The 27088-nt window shown below is 44.5% G+C and overlaps 1 protein-coding gene across 4 annotated transcripts in view; it reads right to left on the reverse strand.

The window, feature by feature from the left end:
• The window catches only part of tnksa (tankyrase, TRF1-interacting ankyrin-related ADP-ribose polymerase a), a 62604-nt gene that overhangs the window by 12440 nt on the left and 23076 nt on the right, over window positions 1-27088 (reverse strand). For all 4 annotated transcript variants that reach the window (XR_004610601.1, XR_004610603.1, XR_004610602.1 and 1 more), the window contains exons 5-18: window positions 26996-27032; window positions 24193-24268; window positions 14681-14775; window positions 13992-14058; window positions 13412-13598; window positions 11366-11487; window positions 11190-11281; window positions 10901-10979; window positions 9796-9967; window positions 9198-9277; window positions 6467-6612; window positions 6173-6338; window positions 1861-2080; window positions 329-438 (exon numbers count right to left, since the gene is read on the reverse strand). Coding sequence is in view for 1 of the 4 variants with exons in the window: in XM_034546536.1 (XP_034402427.1) it covers window positions 329-438; window positions 1861-2080; window positions 6173-6338; window positions 6467-6612; window positions 9198-9277; window positions 9796-9967; window positions 10901-10979; window positions 11190-11281; window positions 11366-11487; window positions 13412-13598; window positions 13992-14058; window positions 14681-14775; window positions 24193-24268; window positions 26996-27032 (1649 nt within the window). In the remaining 3 variants the exon portion in view is untranslated. The remainder of the gene's footprint in view (window positions 1-328; window positions 439-1860; window positions 2081-6172; window positions 6339-6466; window positions 6613-9197; window positions 9278-9795; window positions 9968-10900; window positions 10980-11189; window positions 11282-11365; window positions 11488-13411; window positions 13599-13991; window positions 14059-14680; window positions 14776-24192; window positions 24269-26995; window positions 27033-27088) is intronic.

The following is a 27088-nucleotide window of genomic DNA, read 5'->3' on the forward strand; positions in this document are numbered from 1 at the left end:
AATAAATCTTTCCATTCTTTTTTGTATTCATCGTTTAGGCTAATAAATTATAATAAAAAGAGGGGGGGAGGGGGTATCACAAGTTCCCAGAGCCCACGGTGATTGTTGTGTTGTGATTAATTACGAGTCCAATCAAGTAAAAAAGTAAAAGCTAAATTTACTTTTTGTCTCTGCACTTGAAGAGATTCTACTTTTATTGGATACGAGTTGCACCCTAAAATAAACATGAACAAATATGAAAAAGAGCAGCCTCTCTGAATTGAAATGTGAACTCAAGTGTGCAGTGTGAGTGAACGTGTGTGTGTGTGTGTGTGTGTGTGTGTCTTACCCCGTATGAAGCAGCATTGTGTAAAGGTATCAGCCCTCCTTTGTCCTGTGCATTCACATCGGCTCCATGTTCCAACAGATACTCCGCCACCTCCAAGTTGTTATAGCCAGCTGGAGAGCGGTTGTATGGACAGACAGATGGGGGTTGGGATAGAGAGGCAGATACACACAGAAGAAGAAGAAGAAGAAGAGAAACAAAAATGTAGTCAGAGAGGAGGAAAACCAGAGGGACATGTCGGCCTACAGTGTGACAGCTTGTAATCATCTTTTCCCTTTACAAGCGAGTACATCAAGGCAAAGGGTGTGTGTGTGTGTGCGTGTGCGTGCGTGTGTGTGTGTGTGTGTGTGTGTGTGTGTGTGTGTGTGTGTGTGTGCGCGCACGTGCGTGTAAGTGGTCAAATCCATGAAACCTTCAAAGTGGTTCTTCAGTCGTTTCTTAACTTTAAAAGTGCCAGTCGCAGAAACATTTTCTAATTATTAATTCTTTATCATCTTACAAAAGCTATCCTGGTCATGAAACTCTATAAATACAGAGTCCAAACCCCCCCCCCCCCCCCCCCCCCAGCGCAGGATTACATGGAGAAACACTGCGGAGAAATAGTTTTGAGAGACGAGCCGAGGCGTTTAGCTTCAACGGTTCAATTCCCAATTCACGATAACATGTTCTCCACTTTACACCCACTTTAAGCAAGCTGACAGGAAATCCCTTTGTGGCGCATGAAGGTAATCGTCACATCATGTCAGAGTTTGTGCAAAAAAAAAAAATTAAAAAATATATATAAATATCTTGCTATGACATTTTAAGGTAAAAGGTTGAAGACATTTTTTTTTTTTTGTCCTGTGATTATGCAGAGTGGTGTTCTTGTTATCTCTGAAGCCGTTATCGTGATTACGGGATCCTGAATAAATGAATGAGCATGTGCACCTTTGAAGAACAGTATCTCGGCCATCTGGATGCAAGAACGTTATCAAGTTTGTGTGAGATCCAAGGTCGTTACAGTACACTACAGCTTCTAGTGTTAACATCACCATCAATTAGTTGGCCGTCTCAAGCTTATCCCACAATAACAGCAGAAGAAGAGGCAACACATCGCCTTCATCTCCCCTCACTGGCCCTCATGGGCGTCATTTCCCTCATAGAGCCACACAGCACGGTTTGGTTGAAGAACAGAAAGGGATCTGTACGCTAAACCGTATGCATAAACAGATAGAACAATAAGTTGCTTATGCCCCCCCCTGTGCTTTCTCCCTCAGCTGTGTGTGTTCATCGCCTTGTTCTTGGCTCCCGTACTGAGACAAAATCTCAGGAGGTTCTGAGGAGTTATAGTTAGATTTATTGGCACTAGCAAACACACAATGTACAAAATCAATTAAATCTTGCAAACTTCAGCCAACAGGGGTCTGATTTACCCTTCATTTTAATTACCCTGCAAAGTGAGATTTGACATAACCAGGGAGGCGCTTACTTATCAAAACGACCCGTGAATGTGTGTGCATCTTTTCTCCCCTTTGGGATTGCACAATGCACGTTACCTGCAAGGTGCAGAGGCGTCGAGTTGCGTCCCTGCGTATCCCGACAGTTGATGTTGTCGGGGCTACACAACTTCTGCACCCGGGCCAGGCAGCCTTTTTTAGCGGCGTCCAGCAGTGCGGCGTCTCCTCTCAGCAGGTCCTGGATGTCGGTGTCCCCGTCCTTCACCAGGTCCAGAGGCGTGTTCCCGTCTCGGTTCTTCTTGGTGGGGTCTGCGCCGTGCTGGAGAGAGAGGAGGCCACGGTGGTGTTCAGTGGAAATGCACACTAACGTCTATATGGCCCACCGGGTTTGCGATCAAAAATCTTTTTTTTTTTTTTTTTTGTCACAACAAAGACTAAATGTTCAGACTGAATTGTAAGCCATGGTTGCAAACAAAATAAAATAGAAATATCACTCCACAGAACTCCCTTATCATTTGAACCCCGGTGGAAGCGTTTCGCTTCGACGAGGAAGACGCCATGACAAGTGAGGATGAAGGTAATTCACTGGAGAGGAGAAGAGACGGACAGCCGAGAAGGAGGCAGAGAGGTGAGGACAGGACATCCAGTGAAGTGGAGACGGGCAGGAAAGTAGACATTTCCATCGTTCGACCGTCTCCCTGGGCTGCGGTTCAACTTGTCACTTCATTGTACGTTTTTGAAAATCTGCTCATTAAAATGTGAAGTTGTGGGACAACTCCCCCGGGGATCCCCTGCTGGCCTGAAACTGTCCGTTATACATTTTTCATGCCTCTATTCCCCATTTAAAAGTTTTTTTCTTTTTTTCTTTTTAACCTATCCATAATCAGATGTTTCTGCCCTACTTCTCCACGTCTCTCGGCTGTAATCATATTCTCACTGTAATTTATTCGCTATCCAGGAAAATGATAATAGAAACCCATTTAGGTAATAATTGGGGACATTTACATATTAATACATGTCTTTACAAGGTTTTGTTACTCTTCCGTTGGATTCCGCCTATATGCCATCCAACTACAATATTGAACCTGAAAGATTATCTGGCTAATGCGTTTTCCATTTTAGATTTTTTTTTTACCAACACCGTGCTCAAATCTGAGTGCAGATGTTAAGCCGGCGTAAAGTTGATCATGTTCGCCATCTTAGTTTAGAATGCTAACATTTGCTGATTAGCGCTAAACCCAAGTTAGAACTGGGGCTGATGTCACAAAAGTATCTTAAAGGGTACAAACTGAAAGTTTGGCCTGATGATGGTGCTCGATGAAAAGCTAACGGATCATCTTGAGGGGGAAATGCAATGTCTTGACCAAAGTGTAATGGCAAACCCCCCTGAGATGTTTCTTTATAAGCCAAAAGGTAGCGAGAGGAAGACACAGGAATCCCCAAAGTGATCGCGACTCATCCTCTGGGCACCAAGGATATCTGGACCAAATGGCAATCCATCCGATAGTTGTTCAATCACAAAGCCAAACAGGAGGATGTCATGATGCTTGATTGACAGCCGGTCGCTTGTGTAGGTCACGTGAGTTCACGTGAGTTCACGCCAAGCGCTAACGAGGCAGATTCTCCTTTAATTGGAGGAGACATTTCATTCTGTTACACTTCTTTCCTCACAAAGAAAATGCTAATACTCAATTTGTGTATCGCACAAGGTGCAGAATACCAAAAGCCAACAGAGTTGTATTCTGAGCAACAAATCCAACACAGAAAGGGGACAATATAAAGTTGACAACAAACAGCGCAGACAAAAGAGAACCGACTGCTGAACTCTGGAATAGTTTATTCAGAAAGAGAGAACAGTTGCGTCCCGAGGCCATGGCAGATTAACACCAAAGTGCGGGAACAGTTGGCTCAGTTGGTGTGTGTGTGTGTGTGTGTGTGCGTGTGCGTGTGTGTGCGCGTTTAAAAAAAGAGGGAAATGAGGGCGCTGCCATGCGAACACAAGAATCACAATCACAAGCTTAGTAAAGTGAAAGGGATTTTCCAGTCAGAGTGGATGAACGCCAAAGCGTCCCACCACCTTGAAGAATCGATTATCTGTGTGCGTGTGTGCGTGTGTCTTATTGCAGCCCTCAGATCAGTGAAAGTGTGGCCTGAAGGACCTTCTGTATCACAGTGGGTTCCCACCCACTGGGATCTATCTGCACATGGGGCTCCACCCGGCTCAAACACCGACTCTCGAGTCCGTTGCCGAGCTGACGCCAGACGATGATAAACAATCACGTGTGACAAACTCCCACTAAGGGAAGCGGGCCCTGTGCTGGATGAACATAAACAAAGCTGCTCGGCCGTATGGCGTTCCTGGACGATGTGCTGAAGGCGTGCGCCCGCCAACTGCAGCGCCGCCGGTCATCAGAGTAGCCCCACTCGCCACAAGTAAGCGACTACAGATGGGTGTCGGATTAAAAAAAAGGGTGAAAAACAACGACATTGAGTGTCTTTAAAACATGTTCGATTCCATCACGAGTCTTCAGAACAGCTTCGACGCTCCTTTACGCGCAACGTCATGATCTCTGTTGCTCTGCTGGCGGGATTACCTCGATGACTCCAAGAGATACTCACTCAAATGTGTGATGCTGGTGGAGTCAGTCCGAAATCTCCAAAAGGTGTTCAAATGGTTTAAGACCTGGAGGCTGCAACAGCATGTTGAACCATTCAGTGGCCCCTCGGGGATCCGTCTGCTGTCATTCTTTACTCGTTGACTTAATATGCAGCTTAATCCGAGATTAAGTGAACATTGAGAAGTCTTGAATATATTGTCTTTGGTGATTGTAATATATCCTACATATCCTTTTTCTCTGATGATTTTGCAAATGGAGCTTCTGTGAAGCAAAATAAAATATCAGATGTGATCTGGCTATAAGATATCGTCATCTTAAAAACAGCTGTTAATAGTGTGAACAACTATTGCCCAATGGCAATCACCCTCAATAAGCACAATGTGTCTCAAGGAGAAAACCCTCTGTTCCCCAAACGTCTGTTCGTTTAATAGAATGATCAATTATAGTTTTCACCGGCGAAAGGGAAATGCAAATTGTTGTACGTTTACATCCACTAGAGACGTAGAGAGTTGTTGGGAGCGTCGGGATAAACAGTTGAGTAGCATTAATTCTCCAGGAACCATTAAACCACTGCAGAGAGACGACATCATGAAAATAGCTCAAACGGTGGAAAACGTCAGGGAGACAAAGCATTCGTGTTCGTTTGAGGAACGTCACAGATCACAGATCTGATGTTTTCTCCTGCTCCAGGTTCCACGACTTATCTAATAAGTATGTTTCCACTTCACTCTGAAACTGCTTTTTGCCTCCAGAGATGTCACCTTCCTCAACACGGCCCCACTCCACTCGACCATACAAGTAACTCTTCCCCACCCCCCCCCCCCCCCCCCCCCACACACACACACACACACACACACACACACACACACACACACACACACACACACACACACACACACACACACACACACACACACACACACACACACACACACACACACACACCTTCTTCTTCTTCTTCTTCTTTGTCACCACCAGCACTGCTCCATTGCAGTTAGGCTCAAAGTGATTTGCGATTGCTGCAGTGAACTGTTGCGTACAGTAGTTTGTTTATTTATTTATTAGTAGTTTGTCAGTGTGACCTTGTCAATCTCCAGTTCTCCAGTCGGCTGCACTACCTCACCTCGCATATACTGGTCTGCACGAACATGACACTTTGTGAAAAGCCGTTAATTACAACTGACCATTCACGTTATCTTCCTTGACTCAACAAATCAAAACGATGTAGCACATCTAATCTTTCATCACATCGTGTTTTTGTAAATGTTTCATTTCATCGTCAGGTAATTAGATTCTTTTTTTCTCCAGATTGCTCCAATCTTAATCTCCCTGTGTGAAGATGGTGAAGGGAATCCCAGTTGAACAATTCTCCCCGCAGCTGATGTGTTTGGTTTGCTGTGTGCGTTGATGTAATAATGATTTATGAATCCCCATATGGCAACAACATTGTGCTGGTGTGGCCTTGTCTGAAAGAAAAACACATTCAGCTGCAAGACTGCAACATTTCACAGGGACTTTACAAGATGTGACGATCAGGAGAAACACAACAGCTATTTTCAGCCTTGACAATGATACGGGGATGAAACGCTCGCCCATTCATGGACTCATTTAAGGACTGTTATTGTTATTTCAAAGAAAAATGTCTTCCACACTGTTGATTTGTACACCTTGGCTGCTTTAAATATGCAGCACTAGTCTGATTTTCATTGCAGTGACGACCACTGAGGTTTAAGGATGCCCGTGCACATGAACGTATGTGTGGCGTGGGAAGTTAGTTCAAGCGCAGGTCTAACCTTGAGCAGCAGCTTGCAGATCTCATATTTGCCCTTGGCAGCGGCTTCATGGAGCGGCGTGAACTTCCACAAGTCGGCCACGTTGACCGAGGCTCCGTGTCTGACCAGCAGCTCGGCCACCTCGTAGTGACCGTACGAACAGGCATTGTGGAGGGGAACCAGGCCTCTGTGGAGGGAGAACACAAAAATGATTACCTTCCATGACTTCACCACAACGTTCTAATTTCTGTCTTTTGGTTGTTGTCGATTTCTTTTTCTTTTTTTACAAATTAAACCACGACTTAAGAGCCCCACCCTTTGTCCTTGGCGTGCACGTCAGCCCCGTGGTGCAGCAGGTACTCCACCACCGTCACTCGGTTGTAGCCGGCAGCGAAGTGAAGGGGAGTGGAGTGTCTTCCCTCCAGGTCTCTGCAATTCACATTCTGAGCCGTGCACAACGACTGGAGAGAGACAGAGAGTGGAAAATTAAAATGAATATCTGTTTTCAAATGAAGGAGCCGAAGAGCCCTGAAAAAAAAAAAGGTACGTTCTAGTATCTATAATGAGGCTTTAAAAAGGACACAGACATATTTGATTTGAAGATGAGATGATTTCAAGAGGTTTTTCATCAACTAAAATGTGAACGTGGAGACGGGTTTTCTTTTCTTCTTTTTTTTTTTTTAATGCTCAAGTGCAATAACACCACATTCTCACTGAAAATGGATGATGGGTCGCAATGAATAATTGAGATCTGAAAGATTGCGAGAAGAAAAACGGGCAGGAAATGGACACCCCTATTTCTTCTGATAACAGGGGAAAATGTAATTTACATACAAATATGAACCGGGACATTTCTCCATCTCTGCATCGAATGGTTCAGGGTTCTCGGCAGGATATATTTCTTTGAAGTTGGCATCTTTGCCTATTATGACATTTTTCATGATTTATCTTGTTGACAGCTTAAGAATCACCTAGAGGGTAAAGACACACTGTACTGATTGTAAAGTCCCTCTAGGCAAATTAGTATTTGGGCTACATACATCATCCTTTTTATCCCCCCCCCCAAAAAAAAAATTAACCAAAACCGACATCAAACATGAACAAACGGAACTTCTGAGACAGCAAGAAAGATAAATGGAGAAAAGAGTAACACTGTTCCTCTGCCTCTCCCCCCCCCCCCCCCATATGATTTATGATGAAAAATATGTCCGTGAAATGAAATGTGCGGAAAAAAGGTTTTTTTTTTAGCGAACAACGGAAACAATATTGAAGTTATTAACTGAAGTTGGTTCACGTCGGCTGAACTGAGGCAGATGCCAGCTCCCCTGCTGTTCACTCCTTTTCTGTTGTAGACCCAATTACACCTTGGTTAGAGCGGAGACATTCATTTTGAAGTTTGTCCCATGCTATTCTACGGGAACCGACGCGGCTGGCACACAGATTCCTCAATCCGAAGCCATCATCCCTCACATTAACCGTCGAGGAACAAGTGTTTCCAGGAAAAGTGTTAGAAACTGGAGCACGAGCGTGGTGGAATTTTAACTCCGCAATACGACGAAAAGGATGCGATTAGTTTTGATGGAAGACGACGGGCACGATTAATCTTTGGGTTATGAATTGGGTTTCATAGGCAGGAGCACGTGACACGGCGTCCTTCAGGGGTCAATTCGAGTTTGAGATGTAGTTTCTGAATATTTGCTACCAAGAGATAGTGAGATAATTATCTTAACATATAGTCTATAGTTTACAGCGATAACCAATATGGAGCTGCAAGGCTTCTTCCCGGGTGACCATCTCTCTAGCGGTCACGGACGGAACCTCCTCGCCATTGAAACAGATGACAGGTGTCAGCCTGGAGCTGTGCACACTGTTATTTGTCATTGTGTGTGTGTGTGTGTGTGTGTGTGTGTGTGTGTGTGTGTGTGTGTGTGTGTGTGTGTGTGTGTGTGTGTGGGATAAATAGAAAGAGCGACAGAAAGCTCATTGTCTGCTTTGCTGCGATTCCTTGCCCACCTGCCAACGTACCACACTTCAGAGGCTGTCAGACCCTCTGCGCCTGGATAACCCCATTACTGTCCGTCTCCACGGGTAAAGACACAAACACTTTCCCTCTCCAACAAATACTTCTGTCACTTTCTCTCTTTTTTTTGGGCCCGATCTCACCAGGGTCCTGACATCTGGTGGGCGGTTTTATCCGAGGCATATTACGGAGCATCCCGGGCGCCTACAGCTTTAACACGAGTGGGCCCGGTGCAACTCAATCCGCTATGATTATACAGAGCGTCTTGTGAGATGGGAAATGTGGCCTTTAAAAAAAAGAAGAAAGGTTTGTGGTTTTACTTGGATCAATGTGGACACAAATACAAAGACAAGAACAAAAAGCATTTCATTCACGGCGAACAATATCCACCTGACATTTAACAGGAATCACTACGACCAGAACTCCAGGAGAGCAACGGCAGCAGTCACAAAGGTCAAGACATTATGTTTCATTTTCAGGTAAAAAAAAAGAAAAGAAAAAAGAAAGGCAAGATAATCTGTGCCACAGGTGCATTGAGTCAAGTTTTTAGCCCCTCTTGCGCATATGAATGAAGGTCCCTCATTGCAGATTAAATGTTTTTTTTAAGGACAATTAGCTCATATATTTATTAGTTTTTTCTTCTCAGTCACTGAGCTCATCATCCTTGTTTTGGGTTTATAAAATAAATGTTGAGGCTGGACAAGTTTCACACACATTCTTTCAGAACAGGATCCCACATGAATTCCAAACCTTTATGAGGCAATTAAAAAAAAGAAGATTTCTGCTCCCTCGGGGCAAATTATTTCCTGTGATCGGTGTCATTAATACTATTTTCATTTTTTTAAATGAGTGCAATATTGATTGTTTGTAGAGGAATGAATTTACTCTCATTTAACCCTTTCATACCAACACCACCCGTGTGTGTGTTCTGCCTAAATTCCGTTAAGTTGATTATTTTACTTTGTTCACATTTATGGAACATACACTCTCAAGCAGATCAGTTACAACATGTGACACATAAAGTACCTTGACAGTATCCAGGTCTCCGGCTTTAGCAGCTTCCAGAAGTCTGTAGTCAACGTCTGAGTTTCTCACCGGGACGTTCTCTGCAAAGCGGAGAACATTGGAGACAAACATAAAATAAAAGATGCTTCGTAATACAACAAAAGCAAATGCATGCTCTGTGAATGGTGAAGATGACATTGGCCACAATGCAACCCGGGATGTCACGAGTGTTGTGTCACAGAGCTCACGCCCACACACACACACACACACACACACACACACACACACACACACACACACACACACACACACACACACACACACACACACACACACACACACACACACACACACACACACACACACACACACACACACACACACACACACACACACACACACACACACACACACACACACACACACACACACACACACACACACACAGGTGGGGCATCTCTTCAATCTGTCAGTCTGAAAGCATCAATACTGACATTTCGAAAACAAATCCAGTTAATCCCACTGTTGCCAGCTGGTGCATAGCAACCCAAACAACACGACACCTACACACCTACACACCTACACTTCCACACAAACAAACACACAAAGGGTGGCATACCGTTGAGTATTTGCTGAACGGCTTCATTTCCCATTTGAGCAGCAGTGAAGCCCTGCAGGGACACCAGCGAGGCGTCCGCCCCGTATCCTAGCAACAGCCTGCAGGTCTGTAGGTGGCCCGCCATCGCCGCGCGGTGCAGCGCCGTCTGACCCAGCGTGTCCACGGCGTTCACCTGCAAACACAAACACCTGTAAAGACCTCCCGTTGCAGTATTTTGGACTACAACGGTTTGCCACAACAATCATCCACATATGATCCTGGAAGATGTTTATTTGTTCTTTCATACCGTTAGTTAAAATATCAAATATAGTTAGGTTTAGCAATTATGTAAACTTGTCAATTCAGGGTACTTCATCATGTTGATGAAAAATCCGATAAAGACAATTTATTTACAAAAATGTAATTGCTTAATTAAAAAAAACAGAAATGGTGTCAGGAAAAATCTGATGATGTAATCGGTAAAATGTTTGAAACGGTTATGCACATAATGTGTATAAAGATCAGACACCGTTCACAATCCGTTGGGTTACATGGAGAACGGAACGAAAGACCTGAGGCAACATTAACTAGTCAGTCAAATTGCCGTGCATGTTATGCTCATAATACGTATTTACATTCACACGCATTTGGTCACGATCGTATATAAAAGCAAAAGGGGACACATTTCTTTCAGTCATGAAAATTGGATGAGTCCCCACTGTTTCGTAAAGAAAATTATATAAAAATAAAGTCTGTGCTCCCTCCAAGTTGAATTTCAGCCTTCACTCTTGGCTATCAGATCAAGATGGCACCTCTAGAAAGAAACCCCCGATGTTTTAAGTCTGAGGGTCCGACACCTGATGCTCGATTAACAGCTACTTTGTAGTTCTCATCACTTTGACATTAAAAGAGTTTTACACATTGATTCAATGCTTTAAAACCACACGGTGAATACTTTTCATCGGCACTGTACATGGGGATGAGAAAGAGGTAGCCATGTGGCTATCTGTCTATTCATGTGTGAATAGACAGGTGGACACACACACACACACACACACACACACACACACACACACACACACACACACACAATGATATATATGACAATGAAAATGCTGTGGTTTACCTTGGCACCATGTTTCTGCAGCACCTCCATGATGTCATTATGAGCGCGTTCTGCTGCCACATGGAGAGGAGTCATGAAACTACAGAAAGAGGAGAGAAAAAGGAGCGAAAGCTCATCTAGACTTTGTTTTTGTTTTACAGTACAAAATACAGCTTTTTAGCAGCTGCAGTCAAGTACCATCACCAGCCTGCAATCACCAGGAAATATGACATCATTCCGCTGACGGCGTGTATACAAACATAGTACTAATCTGACTTTGTGTTCATGAGCAGATGGAAATAGCACTCACTCTTTATTCTTCTCGTTTACACTGGCGCCTTTCCTCAACAGCAGCTCCGTCACCTGTTTCCTCTTCGGGTGCGGCGATGCTACAGCACAATGCTGACACGCAGACAGAAACATCCTCTTAGCATCTCTGCACAAGTGTATTGTCTGTGCGCGTGTGTGTGTGTGTGTCCATCTCACCAGCGCGGTCTCGTGTGTGTGAGGGTGTTTGAAGTTGATGATCTCCATGGCCAGGGTCTTCTTGGCCTTGGCCATGTCAGCTTCTCGAGCAGCTTGAAGCAGCGAGTGGCCCTTAAACTCATCTGTGGACACACACGAGGTCAACATGTCAGGAAAAGGAGACAGCGGCCTTGGTTTCAGAGAAATTGTTGACAGTATCTTGACAGATTTCCTAAAACCACAGAGGAGCATCTGGAAATTCAACTGAAGGAAATACCTTTTTTTTGTTTTGCTTTACGAGGTTCTCAGCAGACCACAACTATGATTTATTTCACCTGCAATGACACTGCAGCATCCAATACTCCAGAGACACTAATGATTGAACATGTGATGCAACAGTGTGTGTGCTGGAGTCGGAGCGGAAACAAGCGATTACCCAGGAAATGAAGAAATGGTATCTTATCACAGCACGTGTGTAAATGTCTAATTATTCCTTTCAAATATTATACCTGTCCTTCTTGCTTATTCAGAGCCAATTACCCAAAACAATGTTCACCTTTTGTTAGAGCGATCTGGGCAAACTATACTTAAAAAATAATTATATATATATATTGATTTTATATTGTGAAGAAAAGAAACGTCTATCTCACATCAACAACAGCAGCAGGCTTAATATCAGGAATCAAGGGTTCAATAAAACACAACCAAAGTAGTGTTCAGAGTCCGTGCTGGTCAGATAACAATTCGCTGCAGGAAAGGAAAAACATTTCTACATTTTCTTTTTGTATGAACCTCCTTTCACTAGCAGGATCCATCTCCAAACTAGATGAACACAGTACATACCAAAATATGGAAGAAATGCTATATAGAATAGGACTGCTTTGAACATCTCCAGTGTCAGTTTTAGTGCCTTGTTATTGCAGCAAATGTCCCTCTGAGATGTGTTTTCAAAAGACACAACCTAATCAAAAACCAACAACTAACGGGAGCAACTGCCCCGTGGTTGTAGATAAACTCAGAATGGCTTCTGATTCAAGTAGCGTTTGATTCTGACTTTGATCTGCCGCATTAAAAAAAGATAATGCAACAAGTGCAGCTAACTCACTAATTAACTTACAGAGTTGTAGAGAGATTTCTGGCAGAGACGGAGACTTGTTTCGTCTACTTTGACTCTGCAGAAGCAAAGAAAATCAATTTGACTACGGCGTTCTCCATATTTTTTGTATTAAGCTCTCGCAAAATGCTCAATTAAGCAAACGCACGCACGGGGATGTGCCGTTTGTCATGGCGGCACAAATACACATTAACGCTGAATCAACCCGATGTCACGAAGGAGCACAATGCATAGTTGTTCAAGGCTATTTGCATTCCCACACACAAGAGAGCATCCTTTTAGAGAAAGTCCTCCCTGTGAGTGTGGCTTTAGCAACAACAAAAAAAGTTGAACCTAGAGGACTTTCTCACAGCTTGTGTAAGTTTTGCTCCCGCAGAGGAAATGAGTCCACTGAGCGAGTGGGAAGTGTCTCCTGACATTCGGGAGAAGAAAGCGGGGAAGCGACTCATCTGTGAGGCAGCGAAGCATCGCCGGCGTCACAGAATGTCGGGTTGATGAGCAAAAGCCAAGTCTGAATGAATCATTATTTTTCTTCAGGCCAGTACCGTATTTTAGAAACGTATGCCCAAATGCATATTGAGCAACAAACCACCTGTAGCATCCTAAACATGATAGACCTTGTCTGCACTTGGTTTCTGTGGCATCCAACACACACACACACACGAGAGAAAAAAACAACTGTAGAATACATGCATGTGAGCACCAGATATGTCGTCAACTGCCTCTTTCCAGACCCCCAATCGCTCGGATCCAGCTGCAGAAAACAGCAGTCCTCTTATCTAAAGGAGTGAGACTCCCCTGTTCTGCTGTCTGAACGCTCAAACGAGTTCAAAACAAGTGCTCCGAACGCGACGGTGTCAATACAGCCTTCTTAAAAACCACCTATTCATTCACTCGGCACATTGAGCAGGGCGGTGTGCTGCAGCTGCACTTTATGTAAATGAAGCACTCACATGCCAGTCTCTCCTTCAGCTCGGGAGTGGGCGCCATGTCCACGGAGCTCTTGCTGTGGCAGTTGAGCAGGGTCGGGTCGGCCCCGTGGCTCAGCAGCAGGGAGCAGACCTCCACTCGGTTTTTAGATGCCGCCTCATGGAGTGGGGTGAACTGCCACAGATCCATGGCGTTCACACACGCCCCATGCTGGGAAAGGAACAAAAAAGGAGGGGGGGGGATTCATAAATGTCAGGAAAGCGTTCGGAATAAGAGCAACGTTTTTATTGTTGGGAACAGATTTTTCTTTGAATAGATTTTTGTAATAATCCTAAAAGGGATTAAGCGATCCCGTCCTTAAAAATCATGTTGAAGACGTGTGTATAGTTGGTAAACGTCATTTTTAATGAAACAACAAAAGAAAGTGGAACTTTATTCTATTGGGATTCAATTTCCATCTTTGTTATTAGCAAACAAATATGATCAAATCAATTAAGAGTAATTACCAATGCCTAATTCAATTCAGTTTATTTTCAGGTAGATGCCGAGCTAGTGTGTGTGTGTGTTTTTTCTGTTTGTGGTGTGGTGTGGTGTGGTGTGTACCTTTAGCAGCAGCTCAGTAACTTCATAATGTCCATAAGAGCATGCGTTATGTAGAGGCACCAGACCGCTGGAGGAACAAAACACAAACCTCAATTCTTATTCACAATAAATATACATTTTTAAATGCCAAACAAGGTTTAAAAAGACCCACATTCTTTAGCCTCATCTCTCTTTAGTTGAATAATTCATTTTTTAAACTAAACTAATGGTCATGCTCGCAGCTCTGCGAGGCTGTGCTGAGACAAGGGGTTCTTTGAACTAAGCGCCACCACCGGAATGCTAACACGGTCAAGCTGACCTCAAATCAACATGAATCAAGTCTCACTGCACGGCCGAGTTTCACCTCCAATTTATCCAGGGGGGAAAAAAAAACATTCTGATGCATGACGCAGGATAAACTGTGCAACACCATCAGAACCGCCGCCGTGTGGTTTCCAGTTAAAAACCAATTAGAGGAGAGACAGTGAAAGCGCCCTGCGAGTGGCGCTCGTCCAATCATGTAGCGAGGATTTCTGAGGATGTCTTCAGTGATGGAAAAGCACCGCTGAACCAATATTCACCAGCCTGCTTGCTACAAACTACCACTGACACATTACACATGTAGTTCTGCCAATGGTCAAATTGACTGTCTTCTTTCGAAGCCCGCTTTTCTATTGTCTTATTTGAACCTTTCGTGTAGTTGTACGCACCCCTTGTCCTTGGCGTGAACATCTGCTCCGTGCTGTAGTAGCAGCTGAACTATCCTCACCCGGTTGTATCCCGCTGCCAGGTGTAGCGGAGTGGACTGGAGAGACGGGAAGTAATACAGAAAGAGACAAAGAGCAAGGGGGAGGGGTGGGGAGTAGGATACACAGAGGGAGTGAAAAGAAGAGAGAGAAACATAAAGCAAATGTTAGCCCACACGTTTGTTCCACAGCCCGTCGTTGTGATTTCATAACGTCGGTCCTGTATGTACGCAGAGTGCAAGGAGGTTTCTGGTTCTGACTGAGTAGCCGGATGTACAATGTTTCTTAAGGGAAGACTTTTCAGAAAGCAATGGACAAGTCTCACCGCTGAATAATTGCATAGTTATAAAGCCCCCCGACTATATTATTCCACCATAAAACTGATGAAAAGCTGCAGCTCTGAATGCTTTGAGATGGGGCCGAGATGAGATGGCTTCTGCTCTCCGCCGTATGCCCTCAGCAAAAAGGAGGCCATTCTTCTTCAAAGCTGGACTGACGCCCACTCGAGTCATGATATAAAAAAAGCCATTTGTGCGTCACTCGATGTACCGAGGATCGAATTGTGAATGGTACCGGGATTAAAGTTCTTAGATAGCTCACACACTGAGCCAACTAGAAAAAGTCCTTTTCACGCAGGTGGCCGGCCATCTTCTGTTTGGGTCGTGCTAAACACGGCAGAAAAGCTGGTCAACCAGTTATTGAACCTGCTAAAACGGCTGTGAATCATATACCCCTCATGTAGGAGCGGTCAGTAAATCATCACGCATTCTCTCGCAGTGTCATTTCAATACTTCCTTTTGAATCTGTTCAGACACGGCTGCCTGAGGATGTGAGAACCAATGAAACGACGATGATGCAATGATGGTAGCAGGGGGGGCGTTAACTCTATATGTAGACGTCACCTGAAGATGTGTTTGGCAATTGTTTCAAGTGGTTTAAGACGAGTTTCATTTATGCTTCTGTTGCTGTTATGCAATAAAAGAAAGTATTGAAGTGACACTACGAGAGAATGCGGGTTGATTTACTGACAATGCTACTATGAAAATTGAAAAAAAGGTCAGTTCACCCAAATTACCAAAAGGAAAAAGTCTTTCCGTACCCAATAGTCACTTGCATCATGTTATTGCAGTATTGTTTTATGCATGGCTGAAGTGGAAATGTAGCGTGTCGCTAAAAAACTAAAATGCAAGAAGTGTGCAATACAAGCAGAATGAATAACGTCGAACATGAAGCTCGGGACTAACACGTCCACTGGAGCTTCCCTTTTACTAACGACACTAACATTCTTCCAATTAATACATGAAACAAACATAAATGGAGTCACGTTATCCACGTCCCACGTTATTTGCATAATGGCATTGGATGGAAATGCACTCTCGGCATTGCATTTTGCTAATTTTCTGGAAACCTTTCAAGAAGAAATGCCGCCCAATCATTTCCTCTTTTCTTACGATAGCTTATAGAGGATGAGATTTAAGGAAGTTCGTTGCGGTATGTTTCTCAAAGAATAACAATCCTGTTTGGATTTCTCTAGAAGCGCAAAGATGTCCTCAACATCACGCCTACGTTCACGTCAGTACGATGCAAGTGATTTCGGATGATGGGCAGCAGTGAGGAAATATGAGCGGCGGTGCAGAGAGAAGACCAGCCGGATGCAGACGTCGGCGGGGCGACGGTGGCCCACTTCACTCTGCAGCCAACACACCAACTCAAACCCCCAAAGAACAGTGCGGCTACCTGAGCTGAGCCTTTTTTTTGTGTGTGTGTGTGTGTGTGTGTGTGTGTGTGTGTGTGTGTGTGTGTGTGTGTGTGTGTGTGTGTGTGTGTGTGTGTGTGTGTGGGGGGGGGGGGGGGGGGGGGGGGGGGGGGGGCGTTGATGTCACCAAAAACACAAAAAGCACTCTGTGTTGGTCGCGTTCACAAATCCTAGAGAGCAGCTAACGGACCTGAACACTGGTGTCGGTGAGCTGCATCTCTCTTTTTTTACGAAGCCAGTAACAAGGTGATTCACAGAGAGAGAAAAAGATGTAACCCGTATAAATCAGACTACAACATTATTTCATAAGCCATGATGCAAAACCGTGGCAACGTACAAAAAAGCGCTGGTTTGCAAAGTGGAGCTTAAACTGAATTGAATTAGAACTTTTAGGCTTTTTTTTTTTACTAAGAAAAAGTATCATGTTCTCACTGCTGCCTGCCTATTTAGTAAATTATGCAGAGGGGTTTTAAAAGTTTACACAGAAACAATAATGGACCTCTTATCACAAAAGGAACTGTTTTTTTTTTTTCATCAAAACAGAGTTTTCTATCAATCAATGAGCTCCTGCTCGGTGTTCCTGAAACATAGATCAACTTTAGTGACCTGAGTTCAGATGTACAGCAGCAGCAGCAGCAGCGAGGCAGTGAGGCAGAGCTGGGTGGACAGATGGTACACTCATATTTACAGGATGTGACAGCAGCATTAGGAAGTAGCAGGACATGGTACACAGTTAGTCACCGGCCTCACTTTAAATGCAGTGTTGTTTAAAATGTGTTATTTATATTGTGGATATAAATAACACAGCGTGTAAACCAGTGATCAGGTCCGCCGTACATTTACATGCAAATAAACCTTCTTAAACCGTGCCGCCAATGAGTCATCAGTTAGGCATCTCTCACGCGCACACACACACACACACACACACATGTCCTGTGTGCGTGTACTGTTGCATCACTATGATGTTGTTGCCAGGGTCAGACTGAGTTGAAGCTCCACCTCCTCAATCTGTCAACCCTGTGAGAGCAGTGGGTACATGCATGCGTGTGTGTGTGTGTGTGGTGGTGTATGTGTGTGTGTGTGTGTGTGTGTGTGTGTGTGTGTGTGTGTGAGAGAGAGGGTTAGAGAGAGACAGTCTTGTCTTGCTTTCTCCATCCCATTTGGATTCAAGTCATATAAATGCAGCTCCAGCTGAAAGTTATATTATGATACTCGGCTCTGACCTCAGCAGCCATAAGCCACAAATAATCAAGTGTCATCTATCTGTTGATAATACATTCAACATCCTCCAACTTTCCTCCACTGCTGCATTCTTTTTTTTTTCCTGGTGTACTGAATTTATGACACAAAGAAAGCACGTTTTTTTCTCAGTATTTTTACGCACATAGCGACACTTCAGACGGCGGAGAAGGAATAAAATCAATTTTAACGAACACTTTAAAGAAAGTGCAGCAGCACTACAGAAACCAGGGTCTTTAAATGTCCCTGTGTTTATACGAGCAGAATATTTCTGCTGATAACAGCGCCGCAAGTTAGGAGAATGTGAATTAGGCTGTTTATGACAGTTCATAGTTTATGACTAAGAAATGACAAGTGAAACGTGCATTCAAGACACCGAGAGATGTGAGTATGAGAGCCCTCTGGGGGCGTATGCCACATAGTTGAGCTTTTGTTCTCTTGGTGCAAGTGCTCTACCCTTGGAGTTTCTATCCATAAAGTGCTTTGATACGTGATGACAAATGATGCCCGAAAGTGAAAAACATAGGCGATATTTCAAAAAGAGACACAATGAACTGGTGAACAATAGCAATAAAAAAAGAAATGGAAAACAATCTGTTATGTTTTAATCACCTAAAAGCCTTTCTGTGGAGGTGGTGGTGGGGGCGGGGCGGGGTGGGGGGGATGAAGGAGGCAGATATTGGAGGAAAATGAAGGAAGGAGGGAGAGATGCGGAGGGCGTGTTAAAGCCGAGATGGAAAATACTAATCTTTCCGTCTGACATCCCTTGGTTTGTCTGCTTTTCATGTATCCCTTCCCCCTCCACAGATCACTATCCACCCGACTGGTAGCTGCAGCGTCTCCTCACATCACAACACGCAGACACTTGGCCATCGAAGAGTAGTTGTATGTAAAAAAAACCCAAATGGGGGTGGAATCTGCTGCCGTGTCAGTTCTATGTGATGTTTCCATTTTTCTGAAACCTCACTTACATCCGCCTCTCCTATTCTCTTTACGAGCCTGTCAAGCTGTTCCCATGACAACGGTGACTGCTAGCTGTCAGCAGTTGCCATAGCAATGAGTCATGATCTATCTGGGAGGGTGAACGGTCGCATTTGGAACATTTTGTTTGCGTGTGTGTGCGTGTGTGTGCGTGTGTGTGTGTGCGTGTGCATATGTGTGAAGCTCCTGTTATTTCTTAACTTCGCCCTGCAGGACCAAAACTATTTCCCATTCAGCCCATGAAGCTGTAAAGGAATTCACTGGTCTGTTAAAAGCAAAGTCTGAACAATTTAAAACAAAGAAAATACCCCTTAGTCAATCCATAAATTGGTGATAATAGCACATATTATTGCAAGAACAAATGAAGAAGCATGAAGCAAAGTGGGAGAAATAAATATTGACTTTGCTGTACCTGATCTGAAACTAAATGTATGTGAACCTTTTGTCGGTGTGGAAACTAGAAGTGCAGCGATGTCATCTGCAGCTTCGGTTTGAGCATCTATTAGCAAATGAATCCGTCTGTTTTAATCAAGACATCCTTTTCAGAAAATTAAAGAAAAAGAAATGTCCCAGACCCAGAATGTACTAACCCATCCAAACAATATCCTCAGATATAGTACTTGGATAAATCCATGGAGTCATTCTGTGCCCCCAAATCAGATAAGTATGATAGAAAAACAGAAACTTGACGTTCCTCCAACATCTCTCACTCTGTCTCTCTTGACACTGGACCACCAGCACCCCCAAGCAGTGCAATGATTAATTGAATTTTAAATTTTAAAAGCTGTTGTTGTTACGCAATGACTTAGGAGAACAAAATTAAAAAAAGAGGCTAAGTAACATCCAAATGTTAAATAATTATGAGCAGTGGTGGGTGAACAATAAAACCTTGTTTCTCTTCAGCAGGTGGACGCGCTAACAAATCTGTGTGCCGCTCCTGAGATGGACGGACACACACACACACACACACTAAAGGCCCTGACAGCTCAGCACAGGCAACAGCTTGGAAGATAAATAACCTACAGCTCTAGTCTTCTCATCCTTCAGTCTCTCTCTCACACACACACACACACACACACACACACACACACACACACACACACACACACACACACACACACACACACACACACACACACACACACACACACACACACACACACACACACACACACACACACACACACACACACACACACACACACACACACACACACACACAGCTGAGCAGCTCAGAAAGTAACTTCAGGAAAAAACTCTCCTTGAAAGTGTCTTTGTTATCGTCGATCTGAGATGGACATGACATGTTCTATATGGTTATTCTTTTTTGATGCATCTGCTGACAGGTGCCCTCATTCGCATCACTTATGCATTATAGGTGGAATGGAGAGTTCCATGTTGTTGGTATGTTCAGGGGCCACACTAGTTGGTGATTATTTTAGCCACTGAGCTTCTGTATATGACAATTACATATATTTGAATCATATTGTATTTGTTTTAATCATTTTATCAGGCAAAGTGTCAATAATAATCAATAAAACAAGGAGAATTTACCAAATAAACCGACCCTGCGGGATTTATTCATCTTTGGTGAGAACGCTCCAATTATTAATCACAGCTGAACCTTCTTCTAAAACGACAGTCGCTGTTTTTAGAATAATCTAATTCAGCGCATCCCTCAAACAACAACATGGGGCGGGCCCGCGGCAGACCAAGAGGTTCAATTTGTCACCGATACGATTATATTTAAACTTCTCCTCACCCTGTTTGTCACCCGTCACCTGAAATGCTCCTGGATATTTCGATTATTTCTTTCAAAAAGAGACGTCACGCCGACATCGTCTGGTTGTGTAAACATGAGCAAACTTCGCCGGGACAAGAGCCCCGACGGCGTCGACTCGGATCTGCGGGAATGTTCCTGGGCAAGTTGGTTTCCTGTACAGCGATGTCAGCAACGGCATGAAAAGAACCTCATTCCATTGCGGTGGAAAAATAGAAAAATGAAAAAAAAAAGAACTTCTCCTCATGACATTGCCGTCACGTAAACTGTGGAGCGCAGCCAGATTTCTGAAAGTCACATATATCCACTATGTTCTCTTCCTGAAAAGTTGACTTTTTAAAAAAAAAAAAAAAAAAAAAAAAAATAGATGTTCACCATATTAGGGATGATAAACACCGTCAGTCTCAGCCTGATAAGCTGCCATAATCAAGATTTAAACAAGGCTTCAATGGAAGTCTCTTCTCTTCTCGCTCCTCTCCCTCTCACTAAATCTGAATCTTGGTCATGCTCTTCTTGCCGCTGTCTTTGAAGTCCATGCCAGCTAGGACGCGAGTGGGTGGGATGATACTCACTGGTGAGATACAGATCCAATATGCACAGAAAAACAAAGGGCAACACACATTCACAACAGACGGAGCTCAACAGAGTCCAGAACATGAAATATATTCCATGAAAAACTGTAAAACTGACAGTCAGTCAGAGCTGGAAGCGTAAATGTCAGTGAGGCAAGAAAGGAAAGTTGAGTATTAGGAAAGAGGGAGGGGGACAAATGGGACTGTGTGGCCTGTGTGTGTATGTATTTGTGCAGAGAGTAGTCAGAAATACTTCTTTTTTTTTCTGAGGCAGCAATGTCTGTAGGAGCAAGTGTGTGTGCGTGTGTGCGTGTGTGTGGGGGGGGAGTAAGTGGTAGGTTTCAATAGAGGCAGCTTGATAACACTCTCCACTCTGCTGTGTTAATAATATCCCACTCTGATGGGACCTCAATCATCCAAGTGCTCACACACACACACACACACACACACACACACACACACACACACACACACACACACACACACACACACACACAGGCTGTTATAGTGCCGTTGCCTGTACTGGATAGTGTAATAATATATAGTGCAGTGCAATAAGAACCAAAACGCTCTCACTAGAAGTGTGGAGGGTCAGATGCGGCCCACCATGTGTGACATGTACCTTGTTCCAGAAACATGGGCATTGATATTCTACCTCCGCTTTACCAACAACTCAAGTTCTCTGGCACCAAACAGGGAAAACCCATCTCTAGATGGACCTTCTCCACTATTGTCTCAGATATTACTCTCAGCTTTGAGGGCTCCCTTCACCGGAACTATAAAAGGGCCCAAACCAAAACCCTTCCGGACCCAAACTACAGTACAGTCCAGGGGTGTCCGTCATACAGTATCTCTCTCTCCCTCTCGTTCGCCCTCCCCTCTCTTCTCACTTGTGCCCTGTGTGTGTGTGCGTGTGTGTGTGTGCACGCAGAGCTCTTTCAATCTCAATCAACGTCTATATGCTTCAGATTTGTGTTTGTATGCGACTGCATGGTTGAAGAGGGGCGACGGAGAGCCTGTGCCACTTCTAATTAAAGTGAGACAGAGATGAAGATGAAGATGAAGGGGGGGAAGAGAGAGAGAGAGAGAGAGAGAGAGAGAGAGAGAGAGAGAGAGAGAGAGAGAGGGGAGCTCTTATGAAATTTAAAGAGAAGCATCATTATTACCGATCATTAGGATTCTGCCATGCTCCGTTTTGTCCATGATTATCATTAGTGTCGTCTTAACAATTTGTCTGTGTGTGTGTGTGTGTGTGTGTGTGGTCTGAGTGATGCTTGCCGGCCCACAGTGTCATATTTAGCATGTTTGCGCAAATTTAATTAGGACAAATGTTATTGCGTCAAGCTATTCTGTATCACCCTGAATCTCTAATGAAGTTCCATAATAGTTAGATATTATGCTTTAATATAATGGTCTGTTACTTATACCATTTAAATAGAAAATAAAACATAACGTTTTTTTTTATCTGAACCCTCACCTTCACCTGAACTGAATGTAAATAAAAGCGGTTGGGCGCTCACATTTGCCAGCAGACTGATTTCCATTAGTGGATTTAGTCAAAGGACGAGAATGACAAGTGACTCACTTCCACCTGATATATAACGCCGCTGCGCTAAACTCGCTGAATAATTTCAGTTAGCAGTGGGAATATAAATCCCCACCGACCCCTGCATGAAATGGATTAAAAAATATAATAAAACCACACCGGCGTGGAAATATATTCCATCTACTGTGCATGGCTGCTTTCAGTCGGGGCACTTAAAGAGCATTACACGTACAGATTGTTCAAGGGAGGTCATTTCAGAATCCGTCTAAGCACAGCTTTTACCAGTCGCCTGGCTGGTTGCATTTATCCACTAATGAACCGTTACATTTCAATGATCTCTTGTGTTTGTCCCCCCCCCCTGCGTCTCGAAATAATTTAAAATAACACAAGTTTTTTGTTTTGTTTTTCACCTCGGGGTAGCGCAACCGCAACAGGACACCTGCACAGATAATAGCCGGAGGATGTTCTCTCACAACTCACAATTATGGGTGTGCCGGTGATATGAGGGATACAAGCTGCAGCTGAGCATCATCAACAACACTCAAGCACCCATAATTAGAGGAAAGAGCCTCCTCAACGCCGTTATAGCATTTATATGACCGTTACCAAAAGGTATGGAATAAAAAAGCTCCCTCTGGCTCCCAGTAGTCGTCATAGCAACCTACAAAATATAGGGGCTCGGACAATAAATAACAGCGATGACTGATTTCTGAAAGAGATCTCTGACCATTGAAATCTTTCAGATGAAACCATCTCTCCACGGCTTTGCCTGGCGTTTCACACTGCGGGTGGAGCGAGTCATCCAGCAGTTTGGGCTGATTGAGAGTTTCAGTTCCACGCGATACTGCGGGGGGGAGGGGGGGGGGTCGTTTCAGACGCGGCTCTACTCAGACAAGAATAACAGTTCTAGGGGAAAGCTGCATAGCGGAGCTTCAAACTCGCTGTGCTGGAGATACGAGAAGCTTTGTTGCTTTTATTTTCTAGCGTGCGTCCGTCGTGTGACGCTTCGCGTTGTGATTACTGTGTGTGAGAACAACACGGGTCTGCAGGCCACATTGCTGCTCTGGGAGGGCGGCGGGCTCCACACAAGGCTGGGTGAGCAGCTGCTCATCTTGATGGTGAAAGTTAGAGGTTCAGGTTCACCCAAATGTCAAAAGGCTGTGAAGCAAAAGAATTCACTGACGCGGCGAAAAATTAAATAAATATGTAAGACCCATCTCCGTGTAAACTCTGTGTAAGTGCTTCTGGACCTTTAGCATGTTTCTCAGTCCACTGAAGAAGCAGGACACAAACGGCAATTCAAACCGACTATATGCCGTCATAACTGTTCGGCTCTCCTGACGGTATAAGAGCCGTCCCTGAGTGTGCAGCGTGTTGCCGCGCACCTGCTATTGTTCAGAGCGAGTGCCAATTTATCCACGGGAGTGGTTGGTGGCTCCATCTATTCGCTCCAACAGCAAAACAAGGCCGCTAACGCCTGCTGGAGAGTGCTCGGGACGTTGATACAGCCGCCAAATAACAGTTGTTTCACTTTCCTCGTTGCTGCGAGTGGTTTTCTTTGGTTTGTTTTTTTCTAACGCACTCTTTCCTCTTTCCTCTTACCTTGCGGCCGTCGCTAGCGTGGCAGTTGACGTTGAGCGGAGTGAGCAAGGCCATTAGCTTCTCTTCGTTTCCACTCCTGCAAATGTACACACACACACACACACACACACACACACACACACACACACACACACACACACACACACACACACACACACACACACACACACACACACACACACACACACACACACACACACACACACACACACACACACACACACACACACAGAGGATTAGCACTGTTCCTCGCCAAGGAGAGAGTGTGGGGGAGAAAATGAGGAGGGATGAGATAAGAAAAAGAGAAGAATTTCATCTGAAAAACAGACTGACATAAAGGAATGTTTGAAGGATGGATCGAAGTGCGTGTGTGTGTGTGTGTGTTTGTGTGTGTGTGTGTGTGCGTGTGCATGTGCGTGTGCGTGTGTGTTTCTTGTAACCACAACACGCTAAACTAATCTGCTGAGATTTTGTTTATGTTGTTCAGCCGTGCCTCCTGGTTCCTAGGCTAACTCTGCCTTGGCATTGAGTGACCACCAGGAGAGTGTTGCCAAGGCAGCGGCCAGTCCAACCCTCATCCCCGTGACAGCCGTAAAGGAGGAAGCTGTCAGATGGAAAGAAAGGGATTATTCTTCTATTCTCCTATGTTCCCTTTCTCTCCATCTCTCCTTTTACTTTTGTTTTTTTCTGGGGGGGGGGGGGGGGGGGGGGGGGCTCTCCTTCATTCTTTTTGTTTATATTTCTTTCACTCACTGTCCAAAAGAGACATTCACTTCCTCCACGTCGCTCCTCTCTCTCTTCCTGTTTTTCCTCCAACCAGTATTATCTGCTGCTCTCCTACCCTTTTACCCTCTCACTCACTTCTCATCTAAGCTGACCACTTTCACCTTCCCTCTCCACCCTCACCCTCCATCTTAACCTCCACTCCTCAGCCTCCTCCTTCCTTCCTTCCTCATTCTTTTACTCGCCCCCCCCCCCCCCCCCCCCCCCCCCCCCCCCTTTGTCAACAAACTGAATCCTGCTAGTAGCCTCTCACAAGGGAGCCTTCATTTCGATGCGAACATCTTGAGGATTTAACGGGGACGAAGGACACTCAGTGGTGTGTGTGTGTGTGTGTGTGTGTGTGTGTGTGTGTGTGTGTGTGTGTGTGTGTGTGTGTGTGTGTGTGTTTTGACTGTGCTTGTAACACAACTTGGCAATTCCTAGTCAATTAATTATATGAATCAGGGTCCAAAGCAAGTACCACAAAATATTACAGCATTTTGGGAAATAAGTGTATGCGATTTCTTAATGAGAATTATTCTGATGGCACTCTCATGTCTGTCAAATAAAAGGGGAACCACTCAGCAGCCATCTTTGGACAGAGGCAGGCTCTACTCTTCTTCTCATCTGTGCCACAAAAAAGGAACATAAAAAGGAACAATAACAAGATCCTATAAGTTATGAGTGGGAGTTATTTGACCAAACAACACACACACAAAAAGAAGTTCTTCTGAAATGACATTGGGGATGAGCCAGTCAGCGGCTCAGATGCGTTAGAGGCATACTGAGTTCCCAGTTCACACTTAAACAGGCTGCTGACCCCATAATACACTGGGGTACTGCTATGCTACGCCAGCTGCTTCCTTGTGTGTTTTTGTCTGTGTGTGAGAGTGAGTGTGAGTGTCTGTGTGTGTGAGAGTGTGTGAGTGTCTTGTAGAGAGAGAGAAAGAGAGACAGCGAGGCAGTGGGGAGAGAGAGAGAGAGAGAGAGAGAGAGAAAGAGAGACAGCGAGGCAGTGGGGGGAGAGAGAGAGAGAGAGAGAAAAAGAGAGAGACTGTTAAGGCATTGAGCGCTCAGCCACCCACACACCATCCCAAATGAAAGCTATGCCATTTCCACATGCAATAGACTGAAACACACACAAACACTTTGCCCACATGCACTGCCTGCAACCATAACATGCGTCCCTGGCCCACATGTTCTCTGGATCTGATAAACAAAACTAGTGTAGGAGCTGAGTGTAAGTGTGTGAGTGTGTGTGTGTGTGTGTGTGTGTGTGTGTGTGTGTGTGTAGGTACGTGTGTGTGTGTGTGTGCGCGTGTGTGTGTAATAAACCATTTGACACGTTGAAGGGAAAGGCGGCAGCAAATGATGGAATACAAACAAAAGAGAAGAACGCTCAAGAGATGAAGAGGAGAAGAAAATGAGATGGGAAGGATGAGGAAAGGAAATGAAAGAAAGCTAAAAAGAAAACAGGAAGGGTGGAAAAGAGAATGAATCTAGGAGGAAACAAGGAAAAAAGATGGACCGAGGAAAATACAGGAAATGAAGAGATGAAGAATGAGGAGAGGAGAGGAGGGGAGAGGAGAGGAGAGGAGAGGAGAGAAAACAAGGAGACAGGAGGGGAAAAAACAAGGACCGGAAACAGAGAACAGAAGTGGATCAAAGAGAGGAAGAGGAGGTAACAAAGAAGTGGGAAGAAGGACAACCATAGATAAAAGGACAAAAGAGAAAACAAGAGAAAAATTATGGAAATATGAAGAGAAAAAGAGAAGAAACGGTGAACGCGGAGGAGAGTAAAGGGGACAAGGACAAAAGTGACGACAAGAGGAGAAGGGAGAGAGAACCGAAACTGGAGAGGAGCCGAGAATAAAGTGAGCGTGCAAATAAGAGATGAGAGGGAGCCAAAGAACTGAGCAGGTGAACAAGGAGGCAGGGGAGGAAAGACAAGAAAGGATGTTATAAAGCGGGAAAAAGCATATTAAGGCGTAAAAAACAGAAGGGGGGGGGCAACAAAGAGCATGCAGAGTCTGGTACTCACCTCGCAGCCTCCAGGAGCTCATCCTTTTTGTATTCACCTAGATGGTTGCAGAAGATCATAGTGTCAGACAACTGGCCGCCAACACACACCGAC

Source organism: Cyclopterus lumpus, chromosome 12, assembly GCF_009769545.1.
Source record: "Cyclopterus lumpus isolate fCycLum1 chromosome 12, fCycLum1.pri, whole genome shotgun sequence".
Taxonomy (NCBI): Eukaryota; Metazoa; Chordata; class Actinopteri; order Perciformes; family Cyclopteridae; genus Cyclopterus; species Cyclopterus lumpus.